Source organism: Anomalospiza imberbis, chromosome 3 (assembly GCF_031753505.1).
Source record: "Anomalospiza imberbis isolate Cuckoo-Finch-1a 21T00152 chromosome 3, ASM3175350v1, whole genome shotgun sequence".
Lineage (NCBI taxonomy): Eukaryota > Metazoa > Chordata > Aves > Passeriformes > Viduidae > Anomalospiza > Anomalospiza imberbis.
In genome coordinates this window covers 110,013,726-110,041,658 of record NC_089683.1, presented here as the reverse complement: position 1 = coordinate 110,041,658, position 27,933 = coordinate 110,013,726, and the positions used below count along the sequence as shown (strand labels likewise).

General features: G+C 44.0%; 1 protein-coding gene and 2 long non-coding RNA genes across 6 annotated transcripts in view; 1 reads left to right on the top strand and 2 right to left on the bottom strand.

Annotated features, from left to right (window-relative positions):
* The window catches only part of RAB1A (RAB1A, member RAS oncogene family), a 152,262-nt gene that overhangs the window by 9,931 nt on the left and 114,398 nt on the right, over positions 1-27,933 (bottom strand). Inside the window, exon 1 of one of the 3 annotated variants that reach the window (XM_068186371.1) lies at positions 3,290-3,690. The exons of 1 other annotated variant lie outside the window; for it this stretch is intronic. In XM_068186371.1, coding sequence (XP_068042472.1) covers positions 3,290-3,675 — 386 coding nt within the window. In that variant the 5' untranslated portion in view covers positions 3,676-3,690. Of the gene's footprint in view, positions 1-1,413; positions 1,449-3,289; positions 3,691-27,933 lie in introns of those variants that run through there. One more of the 3 variants, XM_068186373.1, reaches the window with a different exon arrangement.
* Positions 9,931-12,049, top strand: LOC137471814 (uncharacterized). The gene is made up of 2 exons (XR_010997867.1): positions 9,931-10,165; positions 11,918-12,049. It is a non-coding gene; the product is annotated as an uncharacterized lncRNA (long non-coding RNA).
* LOC137471811 (uncharacterized) lies at positions 10,672-27,594 on the bottom strand. Of its 2 annotated transcripts, none has more exons than XR_010997862.1 (3): positions 27,016-27,594; positions 20,948-21,049; positions 10,672-12,049 (listed from the first exon to the last, which is right to left on the bottom strand). It is a non-coding gene; the product is annotated as an uncharacterized lncRNA (long non-coding RNA). The 2 variants fall into 2 exon arrangements; XR_010997861.1 differs by lacking the exon at positions 27,016-27,594 and adding an exon at positions 21,834-22,765.

Below are 27,933 nucleotides of genomic sequence, written 5' to 3'. Positions count from 1 at the left end.
CACCTGGAAACTTAAAAACTCATCAGCTCCTCTGGTTTAGGGAGCCTTCAAAAAGCTGACTGTGCTAGCCCTCTCCACACTCCTTGGGAGACAGTGGGAATTCAGGTTAATCATTCAATTATTTCCTCACCATTTACATAAGCCAGTCATTCTTGGGTCGTTTAAAAGAGCACACTGGAAGAGCATGTGCAGCAAGGCAGGTGGGTAGGGTGAGTAAGAGTGAGGCTTTCAAATCCTCCCCATAACTTCCTCTCCCCAGAGAGATAATGGACAAAGATGTTAAATGTAACTGTCTCTTGCCAAAAAAAAAAACAAACAAAAAAACCAAAAAAAAAAATCCCAAAAAAAAGGCACCTCCAAATCAAGTTGAGGACAGAGCAGGCCAAAGCCGTGTGGAACAAGGGACCTGTGGGCCTCTAAGGTATTGCTGTTTATCTGATTTATATAAGGAGGCATGTGGGGATTTTTCAAATGCCAGGAAGGTTTTATGCCAAAACAGACAAGGCTAGGCAGTCACCTGTCTGCAACAGGGAACTGCTGGAATTGGCTTTAATCACTGATGTCAGCTGCAGGTTCACTGTAATCAGGTACTCACAGCAGCCTCCATCCCCACTCTTTGTTCTACCACCCCAGAAATTCTGAAGAGGTGCATGACTGTCACTCTGATTACACTCTGTTTGTGTATGGAAACAGAATCCAGAAGACACGATGCCACTTTGCTTGGCAGACTGCTGTTTAGAAAGGTTAGAACAGAAGAACTTTCAGATGATTCCAGCAACCTAGGAGCTGTCACTCGACTGTCACCTACGAACCACCATCACCCAAGACTGAAACCCACCTCACAGGTATCCCCAAACACTTCTGAAGAATGCAGAAAGAACTCCCCCAAGATTTGCTCCAAAACCCACTGAGTTTCCTCATCTCTGCTGGAAGGGGTCTAGAACAAGATCCAGGCAGAGCACTGATCTGATCAAGAGTAACTCCAGATCCCACTTGGCTGCGATGGCCCGGGCACGCCACCAGCGTGTTTGTGCTACACGCAAGGTGCAGGAAGTGCTGAACCTGACAGGATCTAGTCACAACAGGGTCAATATTGACATTCTGCTCACTCAAACACCGGCGGGGAGGGAGGAACAGAGGGAACACATCCCCGTGCTGGGCGGGCAGGTGTTTTCAAAACTTAGCTTCCAAACACTAATGTTAGTATCACATCCACCCCTCTTCAGCTCCTGCACTCAACCTAAAAACTAAGTCCACTCGGCTGTCCCAGAGCCCTGAAGCTTCAAGGAAGCTCTCAGAAGCACAGCTCCCCTTCAAACCTCTGCAGGAGCAGGACATAACCCTGTAGCTTTATCAGGAAAGCTGAAGGAAGTAGGTCTTTAGTTAGAAACTTTAACTAGCTATCCCACTGACTTCCGATGGAGTTCTGGCATGTTCTGGAGAGAGCATTTGGGGCTGCAGCCTGATCTGAAGCTGTGATAGGGAAGTGAGAATGTGTTACATTACAGGCAAGGCACTCCTGAGAGGGCAAATGGATGTATCTCTTTCAGGGAACTAGAAGGAGCAATGTCATAATCCCTTAAATCTTATTCCTGTTTTAACAGGGATCCAAGTACACACATCACACTAACAGGTATTTTCTGTCCATCTCACCACACCCTTCCCATCTCCTCCCCTCATCCTGCCGACACCACCCTCTCAGGAAGTGGCAATTTAACTCTTCCAGTTAATCTCCAACTCCGGCTTTTCCTCTTTGTTTCACTTTCAAGAACTCGGCCGTGCTCACCACCAGGACCAAGCACTCTTCCCTGAGAACGAGTCTCTCTGAAAACACTGTCCTCAGCACTCAGTGCCCCGCTGCAGGGAACCACCCTCTGCATCAGTCTGGAAAGCTGACGGACTGCAAGAAAGGCAAAAAATAATCTATGGAAAAGGCCCCCTCCAACTTATTTCTCTTAGTGGCCTAACACTCTGCAGGCAGCTTTCCCACTACAAAACTCAGCAAGGGAAATTTAACTCTTGAGAGCCATTAGGCCCATGGGGCACCAGCAGTCTGCTGGTTTTTCATCCACTGCCCACTGCCAGCTACTGTTTTGGTGTTTTCCAAAGCTACACGAGCAAGTCTGTGATGTAATCTTGCCAAGATGTAACTCGAGTTCCTGGCTGTACCTCCTGGGTGTCACCAACTCCCTCACTAGCTGATGACTACTTGTTTGCTCCTCAGGTGATTTTAATGGACTCAGAGTGCCTGCAACCAACCCCAGTGACATAAGTGGAGAGCACAGGAGCCACGGCCACACACGTCAGGAGCCTCAGCTGACAGGACAAAATTGTGGGTGTCTTCCAAGAGCAGCGTCCACAGACATCCAGAGCAGCAATGTCACACCACACGTGCATTTCAGTACCAGAGCCACTCCAGTGACAGCGATGGGACCAAACTGGGGTGCCAGCAAAGCCAGCATCAGTGAAAGGAGGCTAAACACGCCCTACAAGGCTAAAGGGCTGCAAGCTGATTTTTTGAATTGCTTTCTAAACTAAGCCTTCCTCTATCTCACACAAGAAAGTCTTGAACAAAACAAAGTTTATTGTTCTTGACAGCCTGGTGGGCAGGACACAGCTCCCCGAGTTTCCAGAACACCGGCAACCCCTGGGCAGAGAGCTCAGACAGCTCGACTCTCGGGCAGGCCAACTAAAGAAAAAGGCCATACCCACACAGCGACCCTCCCCGAAACCCCCCGGGTCGTCACCAGGTTTTCTAAGCAAGCGCTGTTTCAGCGGAGAACAGCCCCAAGAACGTCCTATTACCAAGTCACAGCGTTGCAAAACCGACACAGGCAAGAAGTGTTTTGCAAGAGCCATGTGACACACACATGACTTGCAGCTAAAGCGAAGGGTGGACCCCCGGCTCCGGAGCCGCCACCGGCCGGGGCATCGGCTTTCACAGGGCGCCGGTGTCCCCCCGGTCACTTGTTGGAGTCAAGGCCCCGATGTGCATTCCCGAGGCTCGGGACAATCGCCGCGGCTGCGCCCCACGGCGCCGCCGGGGCGGCGGATGCCGGTTCCCACCGGGGACACGATTGACCCCTCCGGCCCCGCCGGGAGCCACCCCCGGGCGGCCGCGCTGCCTCCCGCCCCCCCACCCTCCTCCTCCCCCGCCCGGGCCCGGGCGCGGCTCCGCGGGGACCGGGGGGGGGCGGCTCGGGTCCTCGGACTCGCGGGCCCAGCGCGGTCCCCCCGCGCCCCGCGGCGCCCCCAGCGCGGCCCCGGGGCCGCCCCGTCCCGCACTCACTATTCCGGGTTCATGCTGGACATGTCCGTGGGGCCCGCGGCCCGAGGGACGGCGAGCGCGCTGTGAGGGGGCGGTGCGGCGGCACCTCCCGCCGCCGAGGCAGGCGCTCCGCGGTGCGCTGGTCCGAGGGAGCCGCGATCGCCCGGCGCTCGGCTTGGCCCGTCCGCCCGCGCCCGCTCCGCGGCCTCCGCGCTGCGCCTCAGCCCAAAATGGCCGCCGGAGCCCGAGCAGGAAACGGGGCGGCCGCTCGCCGAGCAGCGCTTACATGGCCGGGGGGCGGCCGAGGGGCGCGACGGGAAACCGAGTCCGCGCCGCCGCCTCCTGCCGGCCGCGCCCCCTCCTGCGGACTCGCTCTCCCGGCGGCCGCGGCGGCGGCGGCAGCGCATGCGCGATAGCCGGCCTTTCTTCCCTCGGCCCCGTCGGCTCGGAGCGGCGGCCGGCGCCGCTGATTGGCCGGGAGGCGCCGGCCGGGGCTGACGTCAGCGGGCAGACGTGGCAGCTCGGGCGAGTCAGCGCGCGGGCGGGGCGGGGGCGGGGCCTCGGCGCGCGGGGCGGGGCGGGGCCGGGCCGGGCTCCATCCCGGGCTCCATCCCTGCTCCCGTTCCGGGCTCCGTCCCCGCTCCCGTCCCTTCTGCAGCCCTCGGTCCGTCCCGGTGCGGCCCCGGCAGGCTGTTGTTTCTCCCGCTGGTTGCCTTTGCTCCGCGCCCAGCGGGTGACAAGGCCCCAGCCCCGCCCGGCGGGCCCGTGCCCGGCGCTGCGGAGGGCAGGGGCAGGCAGCCCGGAGGGCACAGCGTGCGGGACGAGGCTCGCTGGGAATGCGGGCAGGCCTGCGGCGCCAGGGAGGCGGCGAGGAAAGGGAGACCCCGCTCCGGCCCCGTCCAGCCGCTCCCCTCCGCGCCGGTGGCGGCAGCGATGGAGGCTTTGCACTGAACGTGGAAGCGCACCTGGAGCAGCACAGGGCATCTTTAGCTCCTCTAAGGCCTGTGTTCTTCACGTCAATTTATAAGTCACTGTCCCTTTTTGCATATTTTATCGAAAAAATCTGCCATTGCATCTTTTATCAAAACTTCTTTGCAAGCATTAATCACGTTCCGCTACATTCTTTAGGCACAGTAAATATTTCTGCGCTCTGGTGACTGCTGGGAAGCGGGCATGCAGAGACTGCCACACGCCCGGGATCTCCGGGCAAGCAGCCTGTTAAAGCTGGAAGATTCACACTACGGGAGACTGGTTTCTGGTCAAGCACTTTTAATAGTCTCGCCAAATACCGAATTGTGTTGCTGACACTTTAGTTGTTGATGTTCTCAGGTTTATTCCTAGCAAAGCCCTGGCCTTTTCAGCAGCATCAGAGAGAGCACACACGCTGCAACAGTACACACCATTCCAGACTCACACATCAGCCCAGACTCGCACACGGGGCGCTGCTAAACCTTACAACAGCTCCTTGTAATCAGCTCGGGAATTTAAATCTCACCACTAAATACACATTACCCGACGTTATTTTATTACAAAGGGCACAGTATAATACACTGACCAAAGATTATCTTCCAAGCAGCTCAAAGGACAGGAGGATCAATCTGCAAATGGACTGTGAGATCACTGAAACACCTGTGCAGGGCTGTTGTGTGCAGGACTTGGGCTACAGGCTGGGAGGTGTTACTGCAGACATCTAGGTGTTAAATGTGCTCCATGCCCAGGAACTACTGGAATAACCCACAGGAATGGGTGTCTTTCACTCGGACAGCATCAGATTAGAGCTGAGGCCCCAGAGGAACTGAAATTGGGCTCTAGTCCCTTTTTCTCCCCACAATAAGATGAAGAAAAGCCACTCGCGCTGCACACATCTTGGAGGTTTCAGTTAGGTTCAGCTCCTTACACTAAGTTGGTGAAGTGTGCTGGCTGCAATAGGAAACGCTGAGCACTGCTTACACAGCGTTAGGGTTTCCTCGGCTCTCGCCCTGCTGGTTGGGTAATGCAATCTGCAGTTGAATCTACCACAGAACTTGCTGTATGTTCTGTTGTTTCTGTGGGGGTCATGGCTGAAGTTTCCACTTCCCTTTCTCCATCACTTTGTGTATCTGTGAAACAAAGCTGGTTCTGTTTGATGTTTGCCATTAGAATCCAGCGAGTCCTTTGAAATGTGCTCTCCTCTCTGGTACCGTGGTTCTCTTTAGGCACTCCATGGAAGGTGACCAGATGTGCAGGAATACCCCAGATGACAAACTTCACTTAGCAGACAGCAATTCATTCTCTGCTGAATACAAAAACTGGTTTTGCAGGGGCATTTTAAACATTTGTGCTTTAACTTTTCTCTACCCCTGTGAAACAAAAAGCTACAACCACCCCAATTCCTTACTCTGTTGTGAAGAATAATGCTCACAAGCCACAGTAAATAGGACTCTGCCACATATGGTGCTGCATAAATGTACCCAACCAAATCAGAGAAGACACAGGGACAAACCAACACCAGCACCAGCTAACTATGAAATTCCAAATTAGATTTACTTCTGAAGTAGGGCACAGGTTAATGAGAGTGTGGGAAGCTGTTTCATTTCAGAGAAATAACAGCTTCCGTGTCTAAAAGTGTGTTTAATCCGGGTGACTGTCCGGGCAGCATGGCAACCGTAGCAGCCCATGGCTGCAGGGTGTAAGGGCAGAGGGAAGAAGTGGGTCTCCTCCAGCTCTGCAGGAGGTGCAGGGGGGGCTTTCTGCTTCCCATGTGGCAGGCTGAGGTCACCTGCTGCTGCGGTGTCACCTGCTGCTGCCGTGTCACCGTCTGCAGCCGAGTGTCTGCACGCGTTCCCGTCTGACTGGATGAGCAGGCTCAGGACCCCTGCCTGGTTTCTATCTGGGATCACAGTGATGATTTACAACCCTCTACCACATTCTGTCCTGTCCCTCCTCCTGCCTTCAGGGCTTATTCGTGGTTTGTCCTGAACACCATGAACCACTGGGAGGTCAGAGAGGCCTCACTTGTTTCCCTGCTAACCGGATCTAATGCAGGGAGCAGTATCAGATGCCAGTTCAGGGGACATTATTCATGTACCTTCAGGGCTGAATTCTGCCTGTGAAAAAAGAGGTTTGTTTTATCCTGTTAGTAAAATCAGCTGCAGAATTTATTTCGGCTTGGGCTGTATTGCTCTACCAGAGCAGCCAAGGAAAAGCCATGAGCACAGACTGGCTCCACCTGTAACCAACTTCCTCAGTCCTGTCCACCCTGGGGCAGCATCCTGACCCACTAACTCGTGTTTTTGAGATTGAACTCGGCGGGTTCCTGGTTCCACTCAGGTGATCTGCCCTCCCCTGCTCCCATCTCTCTCCTCCCCAGGCCACAAAAGGCCCATGCCAGAGGAGCTCTGGGGAATGAGGGGACAAGTGGACAGAGGATAGGAGGAAGAGAGAAAGCAAGCTTTGATAGCTGCAGTCAGCTGTAAGGGAGGAAAGGAAGGAGGAGAAATAGCACAGATGATGGAGGAGAAATGCTACAGCTGCATGAGCACAGGTTTTGCATTGCAGTACAGAGCCCCAGTTCCCCCCACTGCCGCAGGGCTGGCAGTGGGACCGGGATGGGACCACCTGCAGAGAGCAGCAACCTGCACAGGATCCATTCTGCCTTTCTTTTCTGCCCTTACTTTTTAGGAAATCATCAATATTTTTAAGCTATATAACCACACCACACAGTCACAGGGCAAAGGAAGGTTTCAGGTGTGCTATCTGGCACCCTACCACAATTTTACCCTGGAAATGTCTTTCTTTCCCCCATGTAACAGTTCTTGAACTGAACGTAGGAGGAATTGGGCTCCTGACCCAGAACTGCCTCCCCATAAAGCTGTCATGTTAGCACAGCAGTGCTCAGAAATCATTTGCCCCTTGCTAGGTCCTTTTCCCTGGACTATATATAAAATCAGGAAAAAAAGGAATACAGGTATTTATTTGCCCTCCTGCCTTTCCTTTCCCCTCCCCCTTCTCAGTGTCTGGTCCGTGGAGTGGGAAGCTCTCAGGCTGACAGATGCACAGCAGCCTCGGGAGAAGGTCAGGCACCAGGAGCACACAACATTGCAACTGGCTGTTTGGATCCTGGGAGTGCTGGGGAACAAACACTGATTTCAGCTTATCAATAGCAGCGTGTCTCTCTCGCCTCGCTCACAGCCCTCCCTTGTGCATCACTTCTCTGCAGGACTTGTCAGCTAGCAGTGTTTTTTAGACAATATAACCAGGCCATTTCAGATGTGCTGGCAGTACACCTAAAATGGTGTCAACAAATTCTTCCTATTAATTCTTGATTTAGGAAGTAAAGGGCAAGGGAGAAGTAAGTTGCTGATGGACCTGTGGTACCCCTGGGAGGGAAAGTACAAATGTACCCATAGTCGTAGTAACATGTCTGGAAAATAATCATGGACAGGACAATGGTATTGTGGAACTGTTTAACAGAGCTGCTCCACTATCACACATTGCTTTAAGGGAATTTAGTGGTCTGTGAATCACCAGGAACCAGCTCATGCCCAGCTCTACCTCTCACTTTGGCTGGTCATCTGGCCTGTGTTTTCACCTCCTACAGCGAGGGGAATGGAGCCCAAGGTTTCACTTTGGTTCCAGTCACAGGCAAGGAGACAAGAGGTATCAGCAGGTGGAGTGTCAAGAGCACCTGGATGTGAAGTGATAGCAGGATGCTCTGGGAGCAGATGTCCAACTGTGGTGAGCTAAATCTCTTTTGGGAAACTCCTAGAAGGAGAACTAGCACCTTGTTCTGGTTCCTTTCTTCAAGCCTAGTTTGCTTCAGTATTGCTGTGAGCACACTTGTGTTTTTAGGGCAACTGTCAGCCAAATTTGAAGTAGAAAATTATGTTGAGCAGGACATGAAACACTGTAATAAGCAGGTTACCTATTAACTTTGATATCTTTCTGTTTTACTTCACACTGTTGCCACAGTTCAGATCTTGATTTCACAATATTTTGCAAAACTGACAAAAGTACATTTTGTATTGTATGAGTAGCCAGGAAGGAAGTAGAGGGGTTTGGGAGCTGGAGTTTCTGGGACACAGCTTCTGGAAGCAGGGTAATATTGCCAGCTTAGGACAGCAACTGAACAGATTTGCTAAAATCATACAAAAAAGAAGGTTGGAAGAGACTCCAGGAGATCATCTACTCAAGTTCCTCTGCTTCAGCTGCATCTATTTGAATCCCAATATATTCTTGAAATATTCTTGAAATTATCCAGATTCTTGATATTGTCTTGAAATTGTCTTGATATTGTCTTGAAATTGTCCAAATTCTTGATATTCTTGAAAATGACCAGATATGACAATTCCACTGTTCCCACAGGCCATTTATGACAGCACCCACAAGAAAGGTAAAAAAAGCTCACTGCTAAAGTGATTCCAAGGATAAATTAAGCAACTTAGGCTTTTACTTAAGATGCTGGTAAATTCAGGACACTTTACTTCATCTGTTACATCCTGGGCATCTTTTCAATCATAATCTTCAATGCCCCAAGCAATAAAGAAGACACAGCTTGAGCTACTATGCTGAGTTTCTGTGGCTCTGTGCCAGCTGAGGATCTGGCCTGTTTGTTTTTATAATGGCAGCTCAGACTCTGGACCACAACTCTGCAACAGGAGCTTGGGCTTTGAGTGTGCTGTCTCCTAATGTCCTGCTGGCAGCACTCATCTCCTTCCAGCAAATGAAGCCTTCGTTCCTGCTGCAGACCTTGGTTCACCTCCTCACAGACTCAGGGGCAGAGTCCTGCCTGGAAGCACACTTGAGAAGGGCCCAGAAACACAAGTTTTGCTCAAGTGGGGGTCAGAGTACTCCCTGCAGGTACTGCCCAGGGCTGTCTTCTCCCTCTGACTCACGGATTTTGCAACACAGCGGAGATAGCAGGGCAGCGCTCCCTGGAATTTGGCTGCTCTGCTCTTTGCTTAGGTATCTGTTTGCTTAAGAGCTCGATTCATCAGCCAGTTACCATCCAAATGCTCTGGCACGCACTCACCCAGCTGGGCTGGCATCTCCCTGCCTGGCACCGGATGTTATTGAACACTGACATTGATTAAATACTGAAGGTTGTTTCATTGGGTCTTGTAGGTGCCTTTGACATCAGAGTTCTGGAAGGCAGTTTCACCCTGGCAAGCTGAAAACTTTGTATGTTCTTACACATATGCATGGCACCCAGAACTGGCAAAAGGATACATTTCCAATGAAAAGCAGCAAATTAAATCAATGGCTGTGCTTTCTTTCCGCCTTCATTCTGCTGTCATGCCCCTTTTCTTCCCTATCAGCTTTTGTGCCACCAGGCTCTCTTCTGACCTCTTCTTCTTTCAAAAACTTTCTTCTCAATTTTTCTTTGCTCACAATCCTCCTCTGTTTGCTTATCCTTTTGACACACCTGTCTTGCACAGCATCTTCAATACTTTCTATATTGCCTGCAACATGCAATTCAACAACAGAATACCTCCCTTGTCTCATGGCCTGACACCGACAATATTATTTTACACTTTCCATGATCTAAACTTTGAATCTCTTTGTGCTTTTTTGTATTTCTTGGCCCCTGGCATGTTGTTCTCATCCTGTTCACCCCTTAGAGTCTCTGTCAACTTGGTTTGGGGCATTTATGAGCAGGCTTGTGGCACTGCTTGCACATGCATGTACAATTTAGTGTCAGGAGAGAGAGTCTCAGACCTCTGTAATGACATTTGGGTCTGCAGTTGCATTATTAGACTGTCTTTTGGAATTATCTGTTTCCATGGTGGCTACAAGTGCAGGAAGGAGGAGCCACCTCCCACACTCCCCAGGAACAAATGCATATCATCGGGAGGAAAGGACAAGCAACTTTTGCCAAGCTCCACAGGCACTTTCCTCTCCCCACAGGATTAATCTGGAGTCCTGCCAAGGCAATGGTTAGACACAGGGTTTGGGAAATACTGTTACAGCTCAAAGATGCAGCACGAACTAGACACTCAAGACACAGAACATACTGTTCAGGGCTTGGGCCTCCACAGCAAAGAAATCTTTCTGAAAACTCTCAAAATTCTTTCCTACAACTGTGTTTTTCTTGTCCATACTTTCTTTTCAGTATGATATATTTCATACCTAAAAATGGCAACAGAGGAAAAAAGAAAACAAAAGCAGCCAACAAGGCCAATTAGTCTACCCAAAATTCTGAATGAAACCTCTATTTGATATTGTACCTTTCTGTAAACAGGTACATTTTAGCTCAAGGGTTTTACTTGGTTAAGTATTATGGGATTTGGGGAGATTTGAAAATAAACTTACATAATTGGTTCATCCTATCAGTAATGTTGATAACTGCATACCTTCGTTGGCTGGCAGACTAAACTTTGAGTCATCATACACTAAATTAAACTAACAACCAACAGAAAACCAGATGGGATTAATCTTTTATTACTGTTATTCAGCATGAATCCTTAAATGTAACAAGAGTTCAAGGTAAAAAGCTCACGCTCTGCTTCGATTAAGACATTCAAATGCCTTCATCTTCACCCTAACACAGGCCAGCCAGAACTAAGGGAGGGCAGCTCACAGGCCTCTCAGTGACAACCTTTATTTAAAATCCTTCTGAGGTCTGTTCAGGATTAGGCTTCATCCCTATTATTTCAAACTGAAGCTCAGCATATGTATCATATGAGGTTACACTGCTACAGTCCTGTGAGGAGCATGGCACAGATCAGTCTAATAAGTCTTTGAAGAAGCAAAGAGCTGTCTTTGAATGCTGAAATAATGTGATTTTTGGTAGCAGGTTTTGAGAAAAATAAAAAAGGGATTATTCTGCTTAGAACATTAATCAGTGATTTCAAGATGTAAAACTCTTCATACTGTTAACGCCAATATGAAAATCAAGCATTCAGTGGGTCCACAAATGGTAAGGAACTCAGCCTCTGCTTTACTGAGACTCTAGGCTTCAACAAACAGGCAACACATCCTATTTTACACAACTTAACACTTACAAATTTTGAAGACCCATCTGTGAGTAAAAATGAGTCCAGACAGGAAACTTTTATCTGGATAGCCCAAAGCCAAAATTAGGAAATTACACCCAAGATTCAGCAAAGTGTAGAAAATTTCCCATGCAATTCAAAGTTTTATTGATTGGTTGAATTTGTTTCCCTTCTCTCAATTTCTTCTTCTCTTCTTACTCTCTCTCTCTCTCTCTCTCCTCCTTCCCCTTCTTCATTTTGCTTTTTTAATTTATTATTTTATGATTGCACTGTGCCTGCACTGACTTGGTAAACCTACCCATACTATTTAGACATGTCCAACCTAAATAAAGCAAGAAACACGTTCCATAGAGATGTTTCATTTTCAAGCTAAGAGGCAGCAACATTTAATTACTAGCAGGCTAATCCTGCAATCATCACTCACCACAACCACTCAACACGTGGAAGGGTGCTAAATTGATTCTAAGTAGCACTGTGTAATGACTGACAAACATAAAAAACAAACAAACAAGAAAGCAAAGCTGTTCAGATAAAAGGATACATTCTGAAATGTGGTAGAAAAGCATGAATTAAGACTAAAATATCCACAATGGCAGGTAATTTAAATATAGGTTGATTTCCAGGTATACCACAATGTTTCTTCCAAATCTCACAGGCTGCTTACCACACCTATTAGTCACCTATGGATTTTTTTGTATGAGGTATTCTTCCATGGCTGGGAGGGTTGCTGCTCTAATTCATCAATAAGATCCTTTTCATGAGACCAACCACAGTATGGATTGGCACTGATGAAGCAGCTCTCCAGTTTCTCCTGAAAGCAAGCAAAAGGAGAGAGAACAGATATAATTTCAGGAGCTATAAATTCATCATTACCTATTTACATTCCACTTGCTCTTGTGAAAAATAACTACAAATAATATTATTTGAGATAAGGTACTGAAATTATTTAATCCTTTTACCTTAAGAAAAAAAGCTTTTCAAAGATCAAGTAATTCATAGTTAAAATGCAGTCACTCCCTACACACTGCACGCCTTGCCTTTATTCATTAACTAATGAGATTCTATTTGTACCCTGCAAAAAAGGGTGACACTTTGAGTACATGGGATTAACTACTTAATTTTGCCTGTTTTCTAACACAATATTGCCCTGTGTAATATGCATTCCTTATCTGTGCTTTTATGTCCAAATACAAAATCTGCTAAAATGTGTGGTTCAAAAGCCATAGCAACGTCGTACCTAAATCAAGAGCATCAAAACATTGCGTGGGGCAGAAAGCCACAGAGGATTATTGTGTGTAATGGGATTATAAGAAACAAGAAACAATCAGGACAACTACATTTGCTTTCCTCTTTGGTATCCATGAGACCTACCCGTAGAAGAGATAGAGCACACAGGGGAACAAGGGTGACAGCTTCTGCAGTGATGACTTTTCACTGCTTTTTTTTGTTCTAATACTCTAGTTCAGAAAGCACAATGGGCTACTGTGCTTTCCACCAACACGTAATTAGCAATATCAGAGATCCCAGCCCTCCTTGTTAATTCAAAGCAGTGTCTGATCTTTTCTAGAGTGTGCCCAGTGTAACACGTGGTGAATTGAATGAGCACCCCACTCTGAGCAGCTATTTTGAGAGGTACCCAGTTCTACAAAACTATGACACATTCTTCCCCAAATCCTGCTTTGACTAGTCATTCAGAAGTGTGCAGAAAAACCATCTGCCCTATTTTAGTGGTTACATTTTATGCTGAAGGTCATAAATCTCAAAGATTACTGAGGAGGATGCAGCCTATCTCAAATGAAGAGGACAAGGGGAGACTGTGCAGTGGCAACATGTACTGTTGCAATGTTCATTGCAGGCACGGGAGCAGAGAGACCAAAACAGCCCCTTGAAACTTTTTGTATTCAGGGATACAACACAACTTGCCACAGATCTTTCTTATGAGAGCTGAAGCAATGCATCTTCATTTTCTTTTGGTGGGCAGTCACCCTACGTGACAAAAAGAGCTTCATGAAACAAGCTGTGGACATAGCATTTAGTCCAGCTGTAGCTTCTTCAGTCTCGATAAATGCACTAAACTGAGTCAGAAATTACTCATTCCTCTCCACAACATTTCTCCAAAGCATTTGGCTGCAGAGAACTGAGATACTGGCCTAGGATAATAGGATAGGAGAGAGTATTCCAAGAAAGTTCCAACTGTACCTTTATTATTACTGCAATCACGTGCCAGTCCTTCAGCACTACAGATCACCTGCTGAACAGACCTGAACTTGTCTAGGTCCAGTTTGAGATAAATGGTATTCTGCATGCAAAAAGCCAGTCCTGTATCAATCTATATCAGCAGCTGGGGAAAAAAGGAAAGAAAGGGGAACTTTCAGTGGTTTGATTCGATCTAATACATATAAATAAAAAGCCCTTTTGTTTTCTAAAGAATGCTGTTCTACAACTAGATAACAATGCATTGTAAATTACGGGATGTAAAGACAAGTTTTCAATATATTTATATTAAACTGGCAATTTTTGCTGCTTACATGAAACAAACAAACAAAAAGCATCCTTTTACTGACTTCTATACAGAATATTACCATACTGTGGCAGAACAAAGTACATCATCACCCGAGAAACTGTCTCACAGTGAGTGATGTCTTGTATCTCTGCCAATATTAGCTTTATGGACCAAGTAACAATATTATGTTAATAACTGCTGATTGCTATTTGTGTACCAGACTGTTCCAATACCATGGTGATGAGCATGCTGTTGATGTCTGGAACAGATGGACAGAGCACAAGAGATCTTTGCCTTGATTTCAAGACAAATAGGATTACCTGTTTCATTAATAATGCTACATGAAAGCACAGACAAAACCACAGTAACTGACAGGAGGAAAAAGACACACGGCACACATTGGATGCACAAAAATTTACCCTAACTTTAAGGTAGAGCAAACCTTTGAATCACTTGTTAAAGCCAACACAGCTGCTTCATGCTGTTTAGAGTGGAAACAAAATTTACCATCTTATTGTCAGCAACAAAACTCCTTTGCAGCTCTCTGCAAAGATGATACTTGAGGCTGGAGATGAGGCAATTGCCTGTGTCCTGCCCAGCATCACTGATTCTGTATCTGCGGATTTAAACACCCCTTACAAAGAAGTCATTGCAACAGCTTTCTGCCATTTGAGAAGAAAACTGAAAGCACTGTGAGTGACACTTGGCATCAATGCTTTTATATGACAAAAAAATAGGAAGAAAAGTACACTTCAATTCCATGATGTTGTTTCTTAAGCCTTACCACCAGCATCAGATAGACACTTTATTCTGCACTCTCTTATTCTTTCACAGAAATGAGGAAGAAAGACCAAGAGACAAAAGAAGGCGGACATCTTTTCACTGTAGGTTGTGCAGTTCTGTTTAGAATGAAGCCTGTGATACTGGGGAAAAAACGATCTTGCGACAATCTCATACGCAGTAGAAGATATGATGCTGTTACTACTGACAAACTGGTTTTGAATGACTGAAAAAGTAGTTATGTGGGGAAGAGAACTTGGACAGAGCACAGACCATAACAATAACAACTCCTATCTCAGTGGAAATAGAAAAGAGGAAACTGGATACTGTTTTCATATAAGAGCTGCCAATTTCCTACTGATATCAGAAGCCAATCATGTTTGGAAAGGAAATTACCTATTCCTGCATGGCAAGGCTAGCAGGTGCAGATGGCATGTGAACAAATTTCCCAACCACTGATCTGTCAAGGGCACAAAACATAAAGTGCCAATGGTTTTATGGATAATCATTCAGGTCCTGCCAGGTCATCTGCAGATTCTGGAAGCACTTAATTCAACTTGGCATCCAGAAAGGTTTGAAATAAGGCCACCTACATAGGTGAGGTGTCACAGGAGCTGCCAGAGCGAGCACGACCCGCCTCCCGGCTTGTGTCTCGGCACGAAAGGAGGAACACTCAGGAAAAATGCTGCAAGTCTGAGGAAACGAGATTTAGCAGCTTCTGCTGAACGTGTCAAGCAAGGTTAGCGTTGCGGGCGCCTGCTTGCCATGGCGTGCTGGTCTCCGGGCATCAAAGCCTCACAGCTAAAAGGAGAAAACTTTCTGCAGGGCTTTTTGCTCTTCATTCCCTTTTCACCTGCAAATAGCACCCATCTACATCTGTCCAAGGAATCACCTCACACTGCCACAAACATAAAGAGATTTTGAGTGTGTCGCCGCCGTTCTCTTCTGAAATACAACACTTGAGAAAATAACAGGAAATAGCAGAGCAAAGACGGTTTCCAAGAAGCACAGGGCCAAATCAGCACTTTGTTCTTAGTGGGTAAATTAAAAATCTCCTATGCTGCTCTGTGGAGCAGGGTGAAATACAGTAGAAAGACTTATATTGCTGCAGAGCTTTGCATTTGCAAATATTGACTGCATTTTCATTAGGTTCCAGTCACAAAAACAGGTTGGATAAGGTTGTTAGTGTTAATTTGAAAGCTAAGCGGTGATAGCCGCACATGTAAGATGACATCCCTTCCTTCTTCTGAGGGACAAGCTCCTCTCTCCTGAAATGGGTATCAAAGATGGAGAGAATGAATTATCTTCTGAAATACCTGTTTATTGCCTACTGACCATTTGGTGAGAGAAGCTGGCTGACCTTTAGGGGGTGGTTCATTTTACTTTCTCAATTACTTCTGTTCTCTTCAATAAGAAAATCTGTGTAAGAAGAAAAGCAAAGCTGTGTACAATACCATCTTTATTGTCTCAATAATTCAGTTTGTTCATTTGTATTAGGAAAAACATAGAGTTTCCATGCTTTGGCACTAAAGTTTTAGCCTGGGTTCTAGAAGTTAAACTACATGCTTTTTCTTAACCTCACTATCCCCACAGTTTACTTACATATCCCCATTTAGCAGAGGTACTGCTAAATGACTACCAGAAATTGGTCTGGAGTGATGAGGTCAGAATTCAGGGCATGAGATCAGAGAATAAAAAACTCTATATTCGAGGCTGTGCCAGCTTCAAGGGGGGGGAAATGGGGCGAGGAGGAAAGAAAAAAGAAATTAAATTAAAGACTGCCCTGCAGCCTTCTGATTTTCTTAGCTATTCACCAATGAAATCAGTGAAATATTCTTGGGCAACAGTTAATTTTTAAGCTGATAATATTCAAAATACTACCCAAGGACCATTGAAAATAGCACAGGAAAATGTGATCTGAGGTGCTGTGACTTACACCAAGCATGTTAAGAGGAACAACACAGCTGCTTTGGGTATGGTCTCTGCTCTCAGGCACCAGTGTCACACTCCTCACAGTGTTTAAAACTTGTTTTAAACCACAGTGTTTTTAAAACACAGTGCGGTTAAAACTTGTTTTCCATGATACAGACACTTCCAGTATTCAATGTCTAAGAAAGGCCATCCAGGATAGGATGAGCATGTAGTAATACTTCTCATAAGCAGTCTCCCAGTCTCCAAATTCCACATTTGTTCTTCCTGCAGCCAGGAACACATACCCATGTCTGCTCCCAAGGTCGCACAAACAAACCCCTTCCCTTCACAGAATCAAAAGAACCAGTTTATTTGCATAGTCTGATAAGTACAAAGATCACCTCAAATTACTAATTTAGATTCAGGTAGATAGTAGTAGATAGATTCAGGTAGCAGTAGATAAATTGTTGGTATTAACAGAAAGAAGGCACTTAAGCTTCATGATATCTAAAGGAGGACTTGTACTAGAAGATAGTTCTTGTCTCCTATACATACCCAGCACTCATAGATGATATACAAGGCTCAGTTCTAACCTGCTGGTGAACACTGTGCGCAGGAAAACAGCCTAAGGAGCCTGGAAAACCCACCACCACTGCCTTTCTTGGCCCTGGAGCTGATTCAGATTTGGCTAAGGTTATGCAAGCACAGATCTGAGCAGTCAAGACACCTGTGCTAGTTTAGAAGGCCGGGACTGCTCAGGCAGGAGTCACTCAAACCCCGGTCACACCACCTGCATCACAGTGTTGTGAAAGTCATTTGGCAGGATCGACACCACCCTGAATTCCTTACAGAGGGGAATTCTCATCTCACTGCCTCAGTGATATTCAATATTACAAACTGGGACTGTTGGAAGAAGGGCTCCTGCCCTGCAAACTGACTGCCCATTGAAATTGGAAAAGTAAGGCCAAGAAGGCACAAATTTAAGGCAGAAGTCTGCTATCTCACAGAGTAATGTAAGAAATAAAATAAAAGCGGGGAATAGGAATTAACTTCCTCAGATTTAAGAAGTACTTACCCCTGGATAGGAACTGTGCTGTTAGACAACACATCCTTGGGTGTACTGTACATATAGTTCTTGTAGAAGCTTTTTTACTTTCTAGAACCATAAGTTGTAGTTCGTTTAATTGAAATATTACTCTGTTACAAGCCCTACTGAAGGGTACATTTTTACTGAGAATTTCAGTGAGGCAAAGAAGGTTTTTTATCACACCTATCTATACAGATTCTTCCATCCTAGTTATGTCAACAGATATTTTCTATTTGGTGGAAAAACGTTTGCACTTGGCTAAGCACCTAGATAAAGCCCTTTTGTTTTCTGCAGTCAAGATGTATCTTTTTTTACAGTCAATGATATAATCTACATGAAACCCACCTTTCTTTCTCACCAAGGCTGATACATGGTACACATTCCCTGTGTAGAATAAAAAGGTGTATATTCTCTGTGTAGAATAAATTTTTAGCTGGTGCTATTTAACATGAAGTAGGTTATTCAAGCCCATGCCTGGAGCTAAATGAAATTTTCAGAGACACAGAGGACATGTGCACAGCTGTTTATTCTGAACAGTTCTTCTGATGGGTTCCACTCTCATTTTCCATTTAAGCTTTTGTGCTTTTTCCCTGGGACAAAAGCAAAGCTTGCCACTACCAGATATTTCAGCTACATGTTCTCAAATAGTCAAAGGAAGACTATTATTCAAGTCAACCAAAGCACTAGCAAAACATTGGAGTTCTTACCTGCTGAGATGAAGATCAAATATGAAGATGTTGATAAGAACTACAGAAAATTGATCTGGTTAGTAGGCACACAAAATGTGCCTACTAACTTCACTTACATCTTCAGGGAGATTGTTTTGTGCACCTGCTACTGGATTTTGTTTTTTCATTCATCCCCACTAGACAAATATATGTAATTTTGGAATGACTAGCAGGTTAAGCAAAATTAATCTTATCAGTAATACCGATGTAAGAAACAGTTAAAAATGCAATCTACATACAGATATAGACCAACTCCTAGCATATTTTCACCTAATGAATAACCAAGTTCCAAATAAATGCCAACAAAGCCCCCCCACAAGAGTACAATATTGTAAACCTGTCCCTCAGTTCTCCATAAAACAGGGCTGCAAGATGAAAGCATGTTTAAGCTTCCATTTGCCTTTTCTATGTCTCAATGAAGTAACATTGCCAGTGCTGGAAATCACCAAATATAAAGGAAGTGCCTTCTCCAATTGTTCTGATTCCCTAAGAAAAAAAAAAGGCTTTGTCATCATATTTTGTGTCTGAGTGCCTATTCTGCTGTCTTCACTTCCTCTTAGAGTAACTTTTGAATCCAGAGCTGATTTTCAACTAAATTTGAAAATTAATCACAGGTTTCAAGACACAAAATCATCCCAAGATTAGTGAAAGTAGGAGGCTAGCTGGGAAAAAGAGGAGATCAAGATGATGACTTCAGCCATGGAAAAGAATGTAGCAAAAGCCTCATTCTTACCAGATATCAGACAATCCATCTAAAGCAAAGCCTATAGAGGCCAGGGGGAGAACTTGCATGAAGTACAAATCCATTGGAAACCAAGCTTCAATGATTCCATTACTCATGGACCTCTTGCTTATTTCTCTTAGACTTTTCTACCACACACAGGGCTAGGGTTCCCTAAATATCTGTTCATGCCATTCCCAGTCATAGTTCTGAGAACTATGCTCTCAGAATAGATCACCTTAGTGCCTCAAACCACTAAATAGCTCTTTAAATACCTTTTCCACATATCTACAGTTTTTCTCAGCATAAGGAGCCATTTTGACTCGTGGCCCAATTTAAAATGTGACTACTCAAAAGCATATGAGTCAGTGTTTTGCTTTCAGTTTGTTGAGCTCAGATATTCAAATCCCCAAATAGTAATCACTCACCTTTTGTGCAGGCAGAAGTCCTGCCCATGATGCCCTATGCTTGTGAATTATCAAAAGGGCTTCAGGCTATGTAGAGGTGGTTTCTTCTACATCTAGAAGTCCAGTGGGTGGGATTAGCCACCTCAGAAGTTCCTGACCACTCTTCAGGGTGCTAACAGAAAAGCTCATGGCAGTACTGCTAACTCAGGTGAGGCAGAGCCAGCTGCCATACCTCAAACCAGGATTTTACACTGCTTAAAATGATAAACCTCATTGTGCTTAGTATGAATTAGGGAAAACCCAAGAAAACTTCTCCAGGACAGGCCAGTTTGTAGCAGCTAGAAGCACCCATGTGGCTATGGAGGGAAAACCTCTTTCCTCTGCACAGCTGTATCTGGAACAAAACATCTGTCCATGTCCTAACCCAGCTAAGGCTGCAGCTACTGTTGTTCCAAGAAAGCAACAATCAGAAAAAGAGCCCTTCAGACTACCAAACTACCTACTCAAAACGAGAAAACCATATTTCTCTAGCAACACAGACATTATAAGGCCCAAGTTTATTGCATTTCCTCATAGAACAAAATGCTTTTTGGCACATTTTCCAATCCCATAAATGCTGTGGAGTCAAAATTAAATTAATGCACAGAACAACTGTTATGACTTAGCCTTCAACCTAAAAGTAGTGATCAGTACTGATCATCTGTATCAAGCAAGTTTTGCACATTCTTTCACAGTTTCAGTGGCCAAACACACGCAAAAAGGGAGGTGCTCATCTTGACTCCAAATAAATCTCAAATTTTTTGGTATTTTGATATTCAAAACTTGTCATGTATCTACTAAATTAACAAGTACCTTAATACTAGAAGGTAGTAGTAGGCTCTCTTTCATCCCCCCAGCCATCCACTTCCAAAAATTGCTAGGAAGCTGGAAGACTGGAGTCCCCTGTTCCTCTTCCACATGAAGTGAAATGGCCACTGGGGTTCCACATTATTAGTGTTGCATGTTGAGTGTTGGAATAGGCAGAGAGTGATAACACAAGCCTTATTTCTTTAGGGAATCCGGCTCAAAGAATCATCCCCCACCCACTTCTTGCACTAAAAAGACAGCTATTAACTCCCTGATCTGCCTGCCTGTGACAGACAAAGGAAGTGAAGAAAAAGAAAACAAGTGAACTGAGGAATAAATTACTTTTGGTAGTCAGATGGAGGAGAAGCCTCCGAGGAAATGTAATCACCACACCCTGCCAGTTATTAAAGGATTGTGTGGAAGCCGTGGCTGGGCGACTGCTTATGCAAACTTGAGGAAATATTTGCCTAATAAAAGGATTAAACTGAAGGTTCCCCGACAATGTCTGCTGTGCCTAACAGGACTGGACTGTTAGAGAAAACCTGGTCTCTCATTCAGATCCATCCAGGCAATGGTGTCTGTGTGCAGCAGACAGATCTGTGCATACACAGGTTAACTGCAGGATTCAAGCCACAGGGGGAAAAGAGGAAAATGCTATTTTTTGCCTACAGACCGTGACAAAAAATCCAAGCTCAGAAAATTAGTTCTGTTACGGATCAATACTTACATGCATGTGTACTTTCCAGGCAGAGCAGAGTTGCAGCCTGTTCTATTTGAAGGATTTGTTGCTTAGCAAACTTTCAAATGAAGACTTTTCACATGCACCTGGAGGAAAAAATTGTAACTTGAAATTTGGCCCAAAAAGATATATTTTTAAAATGGGGAGCTGTAGAGGAAAATCAATCAGTACATGCACAAAATTTACAAGTATAATTCCTACTGTGAATATCCAGCACAAATTGACAACACTGCAGAACTCTCTTGGTTACATTTTTTACCAGTGAATGGTACTGTTCACATTCTTCAAAAAGATTAGAAGTGGGAGGTTGCATGGAGCTACTCTGATTCATTTAATCTTTTTTTGTCTTTTTCCAACTATGCATTTTCACAGGGGAAAAACAATGATGTCATCAAGTTCCTCTCTCTGCTGAGACTGTGCAGTTGCAAGGTTTTCTGCTGATTTATGGATTAGAAAATTTCAGTGACATTGCTAATAAAAGTAGGTTATCTTGGCATTACTGTGTGGTAGTTCATGAAGGAGATAGAAGTACCTCATGACCTGCTTGTACACCACAGTTAGGGGATGAAGAATGACCCAACATTCCAGGATACCAAAACGGAGAGCAGAAACAAGCACAACTTTCATTTGAATAAATCAACTCCATATTTTATTAGTTATTCTTGCCTGCAACATGATTTTCCTAGTTAGAAGAAAGAGAGCCAGAGGAGAATGACACAGATTAAATTCTGCCTCTGCAGTGTGCTGCGTTCTTTCCTGCTACAACTACTGGCCCAAATGTTAAAAAAAATCTAGGAAAACTCACAGCTTCACATTAAAAGTATTAAATTAATTAGCTGCATTTTTAATTACCAGGCAAAAATGACAAACGTAGTTGTTGCCATCTCCACTATCCAGGCTGCTTGCCGTTGTGATGTTTAAGAAAAAGGGCTGAGATGCTGAGCTATTTGTGCCCAGCTCTGACTCCATTTGGATCTGAGTTTAACTAAGCAGAGCCAGCAGTGAGTTACTACTCAAGGCTGCCACCTCCTGTTTTAAATCTCTACTCCCTCACGGGCTGATTAATAATCTGGTCAGGGTGTTCCTCCCAGCACTGGCTTTGATTGTAAAGCTGATTCTGCATAGAAAGGATGTTTCATCAAAAATAATCAGAAACAAATATTTACATAAATTACAAGAACTAGAGCAACCATGCAGTATGTCATATCCATCTTAGAGCAGCTATTGATTTCCATGCATATCCAAAGCTATGAGCCCTAATGAAAATAATTTAAAAAAGATTATTTCCTTTTCAAGCAGCACTACTCTGTGTGTCACTGTTCAGCCTCTCAGCAGACAGGCCTACCCATCTTATTATGCACATTAATCAATTGCCAGATAAAAATACATTACTGACATCTGAAATGCGCTACTGCATCTATAGAGTGTTGAATAAAGAGAGAAAGATTAAAGAGAGAAGGGCTGCATTCCCCCCCCCCATCAAGCATTAATACTAATTTAAACTACAAGTGGCATCAAAACTGCCAAAGTTGAGAAATTAGAGGCCAGTCTTACACTTTGCACACTCCAGATGTCTGACAGTTCTTTGCTTCTAATCAATTAGGCAACAACCTCACAGTCTTTTATTTGCATCTGAGACTTTCTCTTCATGAGCCTGGCTAATGGAATCTATGTAAATGCACATTCCTCTCTTACTATCTAGCCTGAGACATCAATATCTCCCTAATCAAGAAGCATAAAAATTCTCATTCAGAAGTTTTAAGTACATACAATGTTCATCTGCAAAATAAAAAAACAAAAAAACCAAAAAAACCACCAAAAAAACACCCCCCCCCAAATTCTGTATTTCCTTTCCTTCTTGTTTGCTTGTTTGTCTTAGTTAATTTGAAATTCAGGTCAAATAATCTCTACAAAGTTGGTAGTTGAAAATTTGTGATATTGAGTGTGATAAGAGAAGAGAGGTTTTCCTTATCTTAAGCTAGTGGTGCATCCACATATTTGAGCTATTTCCCCATTTTCATTCTCAGTCTTAGTATGTTTTTGGACTTGGCCAGAAACAAAAGGCTTTAAAAATACCAAGTCTTTTGAGAAGAAGTGAAAGGTGCAATTCAAGCTCCCAGCAATAACAGATATTGAGAATTTGTATGCATTCTGGAAAAGCTACTTAATGAAAGACACTGCAGTTCATTCCGAAATGTCTCTCCCATTTAGTCAAACCCTTAACACACAGCTGGGGCATCCACAGCTTCTCTGGGCAGCCTGTGCCAGTGTCTCATCACCTCTGTCATAAAAAATGTCTTTCTTAAGCCCAATCTAAACCTGCCCTCTCACCTTAAAACCATTTACCCTTGTTGTGTCACTACAGCCCTTGGTAAAAAGTCTTCTGCCACTTTTCTTATAATGCCCCTTCCTAGTATTGAAAATCCAAAATAAAGTCTCCCCAGAACCTTCTCTTCTCTAGACTGAACAACCCCAGCTCACTCAGCCTGCCTTCATAGGAAAAATGGAAAACCCCGCTGCTTTCTATCTTCTAATATGTACAGTATTTTACAGCAACCACAGATACTCTCATGTAGAAGTATTTGGTAAGAACTGACTTTAGAAGTACAGAAAACAGATAAAGAAGGGTAAAAAAAAATCCATTAATCAATTAATGAAAAGTAATATTTACCTGCATGGGGCTTAACTTCACCACACTAAAGAACAAATATATTTGAAACCACTTTCTTTGAAAATTTGAGATACAAATTGACTTCAGCTACCAGAATTCAGCAAATTACATCAAAAAGCTATTTTGCATGTGCTGTGGATGCGTTTTGAAAACTGCATTTATTCTTTTAACAAATCAGTTCAACCTCACAGTATTGAAAAATCAGTGTTGTGGTTAATGCACAGGATTGGTGTCAGATGATTTAGATTCTAGTCTTAACTTTGTCTCAGACTTCCCCTATGAGATCATCACTTACAATTATCTTTTCAGAATTGGCATCTAATTTTGGATAACTCAGCTTTGCCTGCCAGACTTTAATATCTGGAACCCAATTTTCAGAAAATGGTTTCATTCGCTTCAGCTGGTATAAAAAGAACTTGAAATCTCTGGAAATCAGGTTTCTGAAACTCTGAAATTCCATTGGGTGCCATTTATATCTCTGGAAAGTGGCCTCAAAATGTTACCAGTGATGTAAGTGAAGAATTCAGATTTATTAATACCTTGCATCTGCTGCACATGCCTAAACAACTACAAAATATTTAGGGCAATAAATATTGGCCTAAAGAGCAGGGTCCAGAGAGAGCATCCAGGGATATCCCATGAGTCCAGTGTCCAGCACATCTCATCTGCACATTTTACTGCTTCATCTTAAGGCCTCAGAAATGGAACAGTTTCAAATAAGAAGCAAAGCTATAAAGGCAGATATTCTTTACCATAAAACTATTTGTGGCCCATAAATTTTAGTGAAATCAGCACAAGTATATGCCCTGCACAGATCTGGGCTTTTGAGACAAAGCATCATCAGCATCTACAGTGGTCAAAATTCATGATGATTTGCAGTGCCTGAAGTCCATAAGATAACTTTGTTTGAAGTTGAGTTTTAAAAGTTTTGAATGACAGGTGGGACATATGCTAGAGATACTACATAAAATGGAATTTTTGTTGAATTTAAAACACAAAGTGACCTTTACTATGTGTTCTTATGTTTATCTGGAAATGAGCCAACAAAAATAAAAGTTCATATTCTGTACCCCTGTGATGCTAAAAAAAACCCCCATTTTCTCCACCCTGTGAAGTAATCTTTGTGAAAAATACCCAGCAATAAAAACCTCTCCTCATAGTATTTTAATTACAGCCAAATAGCTCACTCAAGAATCCTCATGTAACCTACACTGGATCATACCATCTGTGTGAAGATGTTTTGCAATTATGCCAGTACTTCCAGCTCAGATGACTCAGAATGGGTGGTGCTTATAGGCAGGAGAATCCAGACCCTTTTGTCCTTCACAGAAATCCAGGCCTGTTCAGCACTCCTGCGCTGGTGCAGTTTGACAACCAAATTGTCTTTTCTTAGCAGGAAAATCATCCTGCTTTGGCCCCCATGGCCACAGTGCCTCTGGCACCTGAGCCTGGTTGGCTTTGATAAGCAGGAAAGTGAGATATTCAGGATGTGGTGAAGGTCAGAGTCCCTTAATGCTCATGAGGTAGTCACACAGTGTTGAAGGTGTGTCTGCTGAGGGCTTATCTGCCCTTTAAACCATGATCTATTCAGAAGTATCCAGACTGTTTTTAACTTGTTACATCCACAGTTTGATAAATCCAGAAAATGATCATTGTTTAGTCAGGGGACACTTTCTGTGACTATTTCTAGTCTTCTATTTTTGGTAAAGTAATGAAATAAATCAAAAAGGTAAAATGCTTCAATAAGAAACCGAACAGATTATCGAAGAGAAAAGATTAATGCTAGTTTTCAGACAGAATGTCTTTCTCCTGCCCAGCCAATACAACATTGGAACCAGCCTCATCAGCACAGGAATGAACTGGCCTCAGTTTCTCCAGCCAGCCAGAGCTTCCAGGTCCAAATTCCATACACTGGGAGAGAAGGCTCTGTGGGGAGTGGAGGTGGGGCTAAGGAACACACTGTTTGCTTTCCTGCAAGCACGATATCACTAGACCCTCCTTTCTCTTCTATACTGAGCAGAGCTATAGGACAGCTGTTGCAATAACTCATTTTCTCTTTTAATTCTGAGTATTTCCTGCCTCTCTTTGTATGCCTGCACTATTAGGTTAAGCAATTAATTGCAGCACTTAAGAGCACTTAATTGGCAAGTTCATAAAGGTCTATCAAACTCATTATAAGAGAGAGGTAGTACTTTCTCTGATAAGCTTCAGCACTCTGCTTAGTCATCATACTTTTATTATCCTCTATCACGACGTCTTGCTCACTCACAGAAGTCACAGCTTAGGACTCTTAGGAAACTGTGGATAGTTCTCTCTGTGGCTTTTCTTCCTACTGACACTGCTTTTTTAAAAAATCTTTAAAACAAGAAGTAATATCTCAGTTCAGCTAAATCAGTAAAATAAGTTTTAAAAGAGATGTCTGTTCAAACCACGTTATATTTCCTCTCCTGCACTGTACATGACATTTCATAAAATACAAAAATCTTTTACAGCTATCCAGCAGCTAGCAGCAACAACAGTTGGTAGTAAGAACAGTGGTGAATTTACTGACTGTACCATGCAGGATGTAAGTTCTGGTACTTCTGGTACAGAACCTGTATCCCTTTGATATTAAATCTTCATGCTGGGCTATAAACAGCAAATAAACCATTTCTATTTGCCAGACTTCAATATCACTATTTCTTGAGACTTTGATTATACTGTAAATTCTGATGCCAATTATCAAACTAACCCTTTGTCATAGTTTTCTTTAACTGATAGCCTAAATTCCTGGCAGGAAAATGCTCATCTGATAAAAGTTACAAAACATTATTAAAAAGGGGTTGCATGTTATATATAGCCTATTTAAGGATCTACTGAATATCCAACCTCAGAAAAATTAGGAAGAAAGTTTGCTTCTTTTTTACTTCATTGCTGCCATATTAAAACATAGCTTGCCTTGGAGCGGAGTAAATGTTGCATGAGAAGGCACAGCTGAAGTGTTCTGTCTGACAAATAATTTGAACCCAAAATGAAACATTTCTCACTCAGAGATTGCAGATGCTTTATACACGAGCATTAGTATGAGGTGGCATGGTACCAAATCCAGCTTTGTGGGACTGAGGCACAGGCTGGTTAAGTACTGTGTCCAGAATTACCCAACAAGTCCCAGAGCAGAGTAGGAAACAGGGTGTAGTTCCCCTAGTGAGCCCTCTATGCCGGGTTCAAGAAGCTGAGGGATTTAAAACATACAGATTAATTCATTTTTCTGGACAGAGAGCAGGCTTTTAAGGCAACTGCTTTACACATTTGGCTTCAAGGAGCAATGTAAACCATGCCATGCTCTGAAAAGCAGATTAAAAGAAGATCATTAATCATATGTATATTAGAAAGCAACCATACCCAGGTAAAGCTGTGCAGAGCAACCAGGATGTCCTTCCATCACAGCTGCATGCCACTGGATCAGTCCATGTTTGTTCCCACAGCCTCTTCGTCCTACTAGGTATGACAACCCTGTTGTTTCCTCATTCTCAATATCTGGATGTGATTAAAGTTTAAAAAAGTCAAATATTATGGCCTATTTTCTGGTATTTATAAAAGTTCTCATTGTTTTCACTATTCTGTAAAATTAAAAGGTAGAAAAAAAATGGCAACCATAAACATGTACATCTATCCATATGTGATAGGAGAAATGGGTTTAAAGTCTTTACAAAATACTTGATCTGAAAGGACCTGCCAGGTTCTGGAAGAATGGGCGTGGGGGTCTTTACCTACTTCAAGCCCTGCACTTGTTGCAGAACGAAGCACAGCCTGAACTTCTGAACTTTGGGGGAAAATGCACAGACCTAACAGACTTCTGAGTATTAACTTCTCCTCCCAGGGTGGGCTAATGGCTCATTTTAATGGTCATGCAGTGCACAATGAGGCAGGGACACACGTTCAAGAGGGAATGTGTAGGAGATGGTTTGGGAAGGCTGTACCTGGGGAAAGTTGAGAGAAACCCCACAGGGCTATGGCCCACTGGCTCTCTCCCTTTATTAAAATAAAGTTGATTTTTGCAGGATTCCTCTGTCTCCTTTGCAGACACTGGTCTTTCACAGCGTGATTTTCCACACAATATGAAACTCTCTTAACTATACAAGTGGTTATATTGTGTGATACCCAACTGGAGCAGGCTGCTGTTCATAGGGCACCGACATAGCTCATGGCATGGAGGGAAAAACCTGGGGTTTGTTCCTGACTTCTCGTGGAAGTCAGTGGAATTTGGGCCAACACAACAAACAAATATTGGGGCTGCCAGAAGAGACAATGCAGGAGATC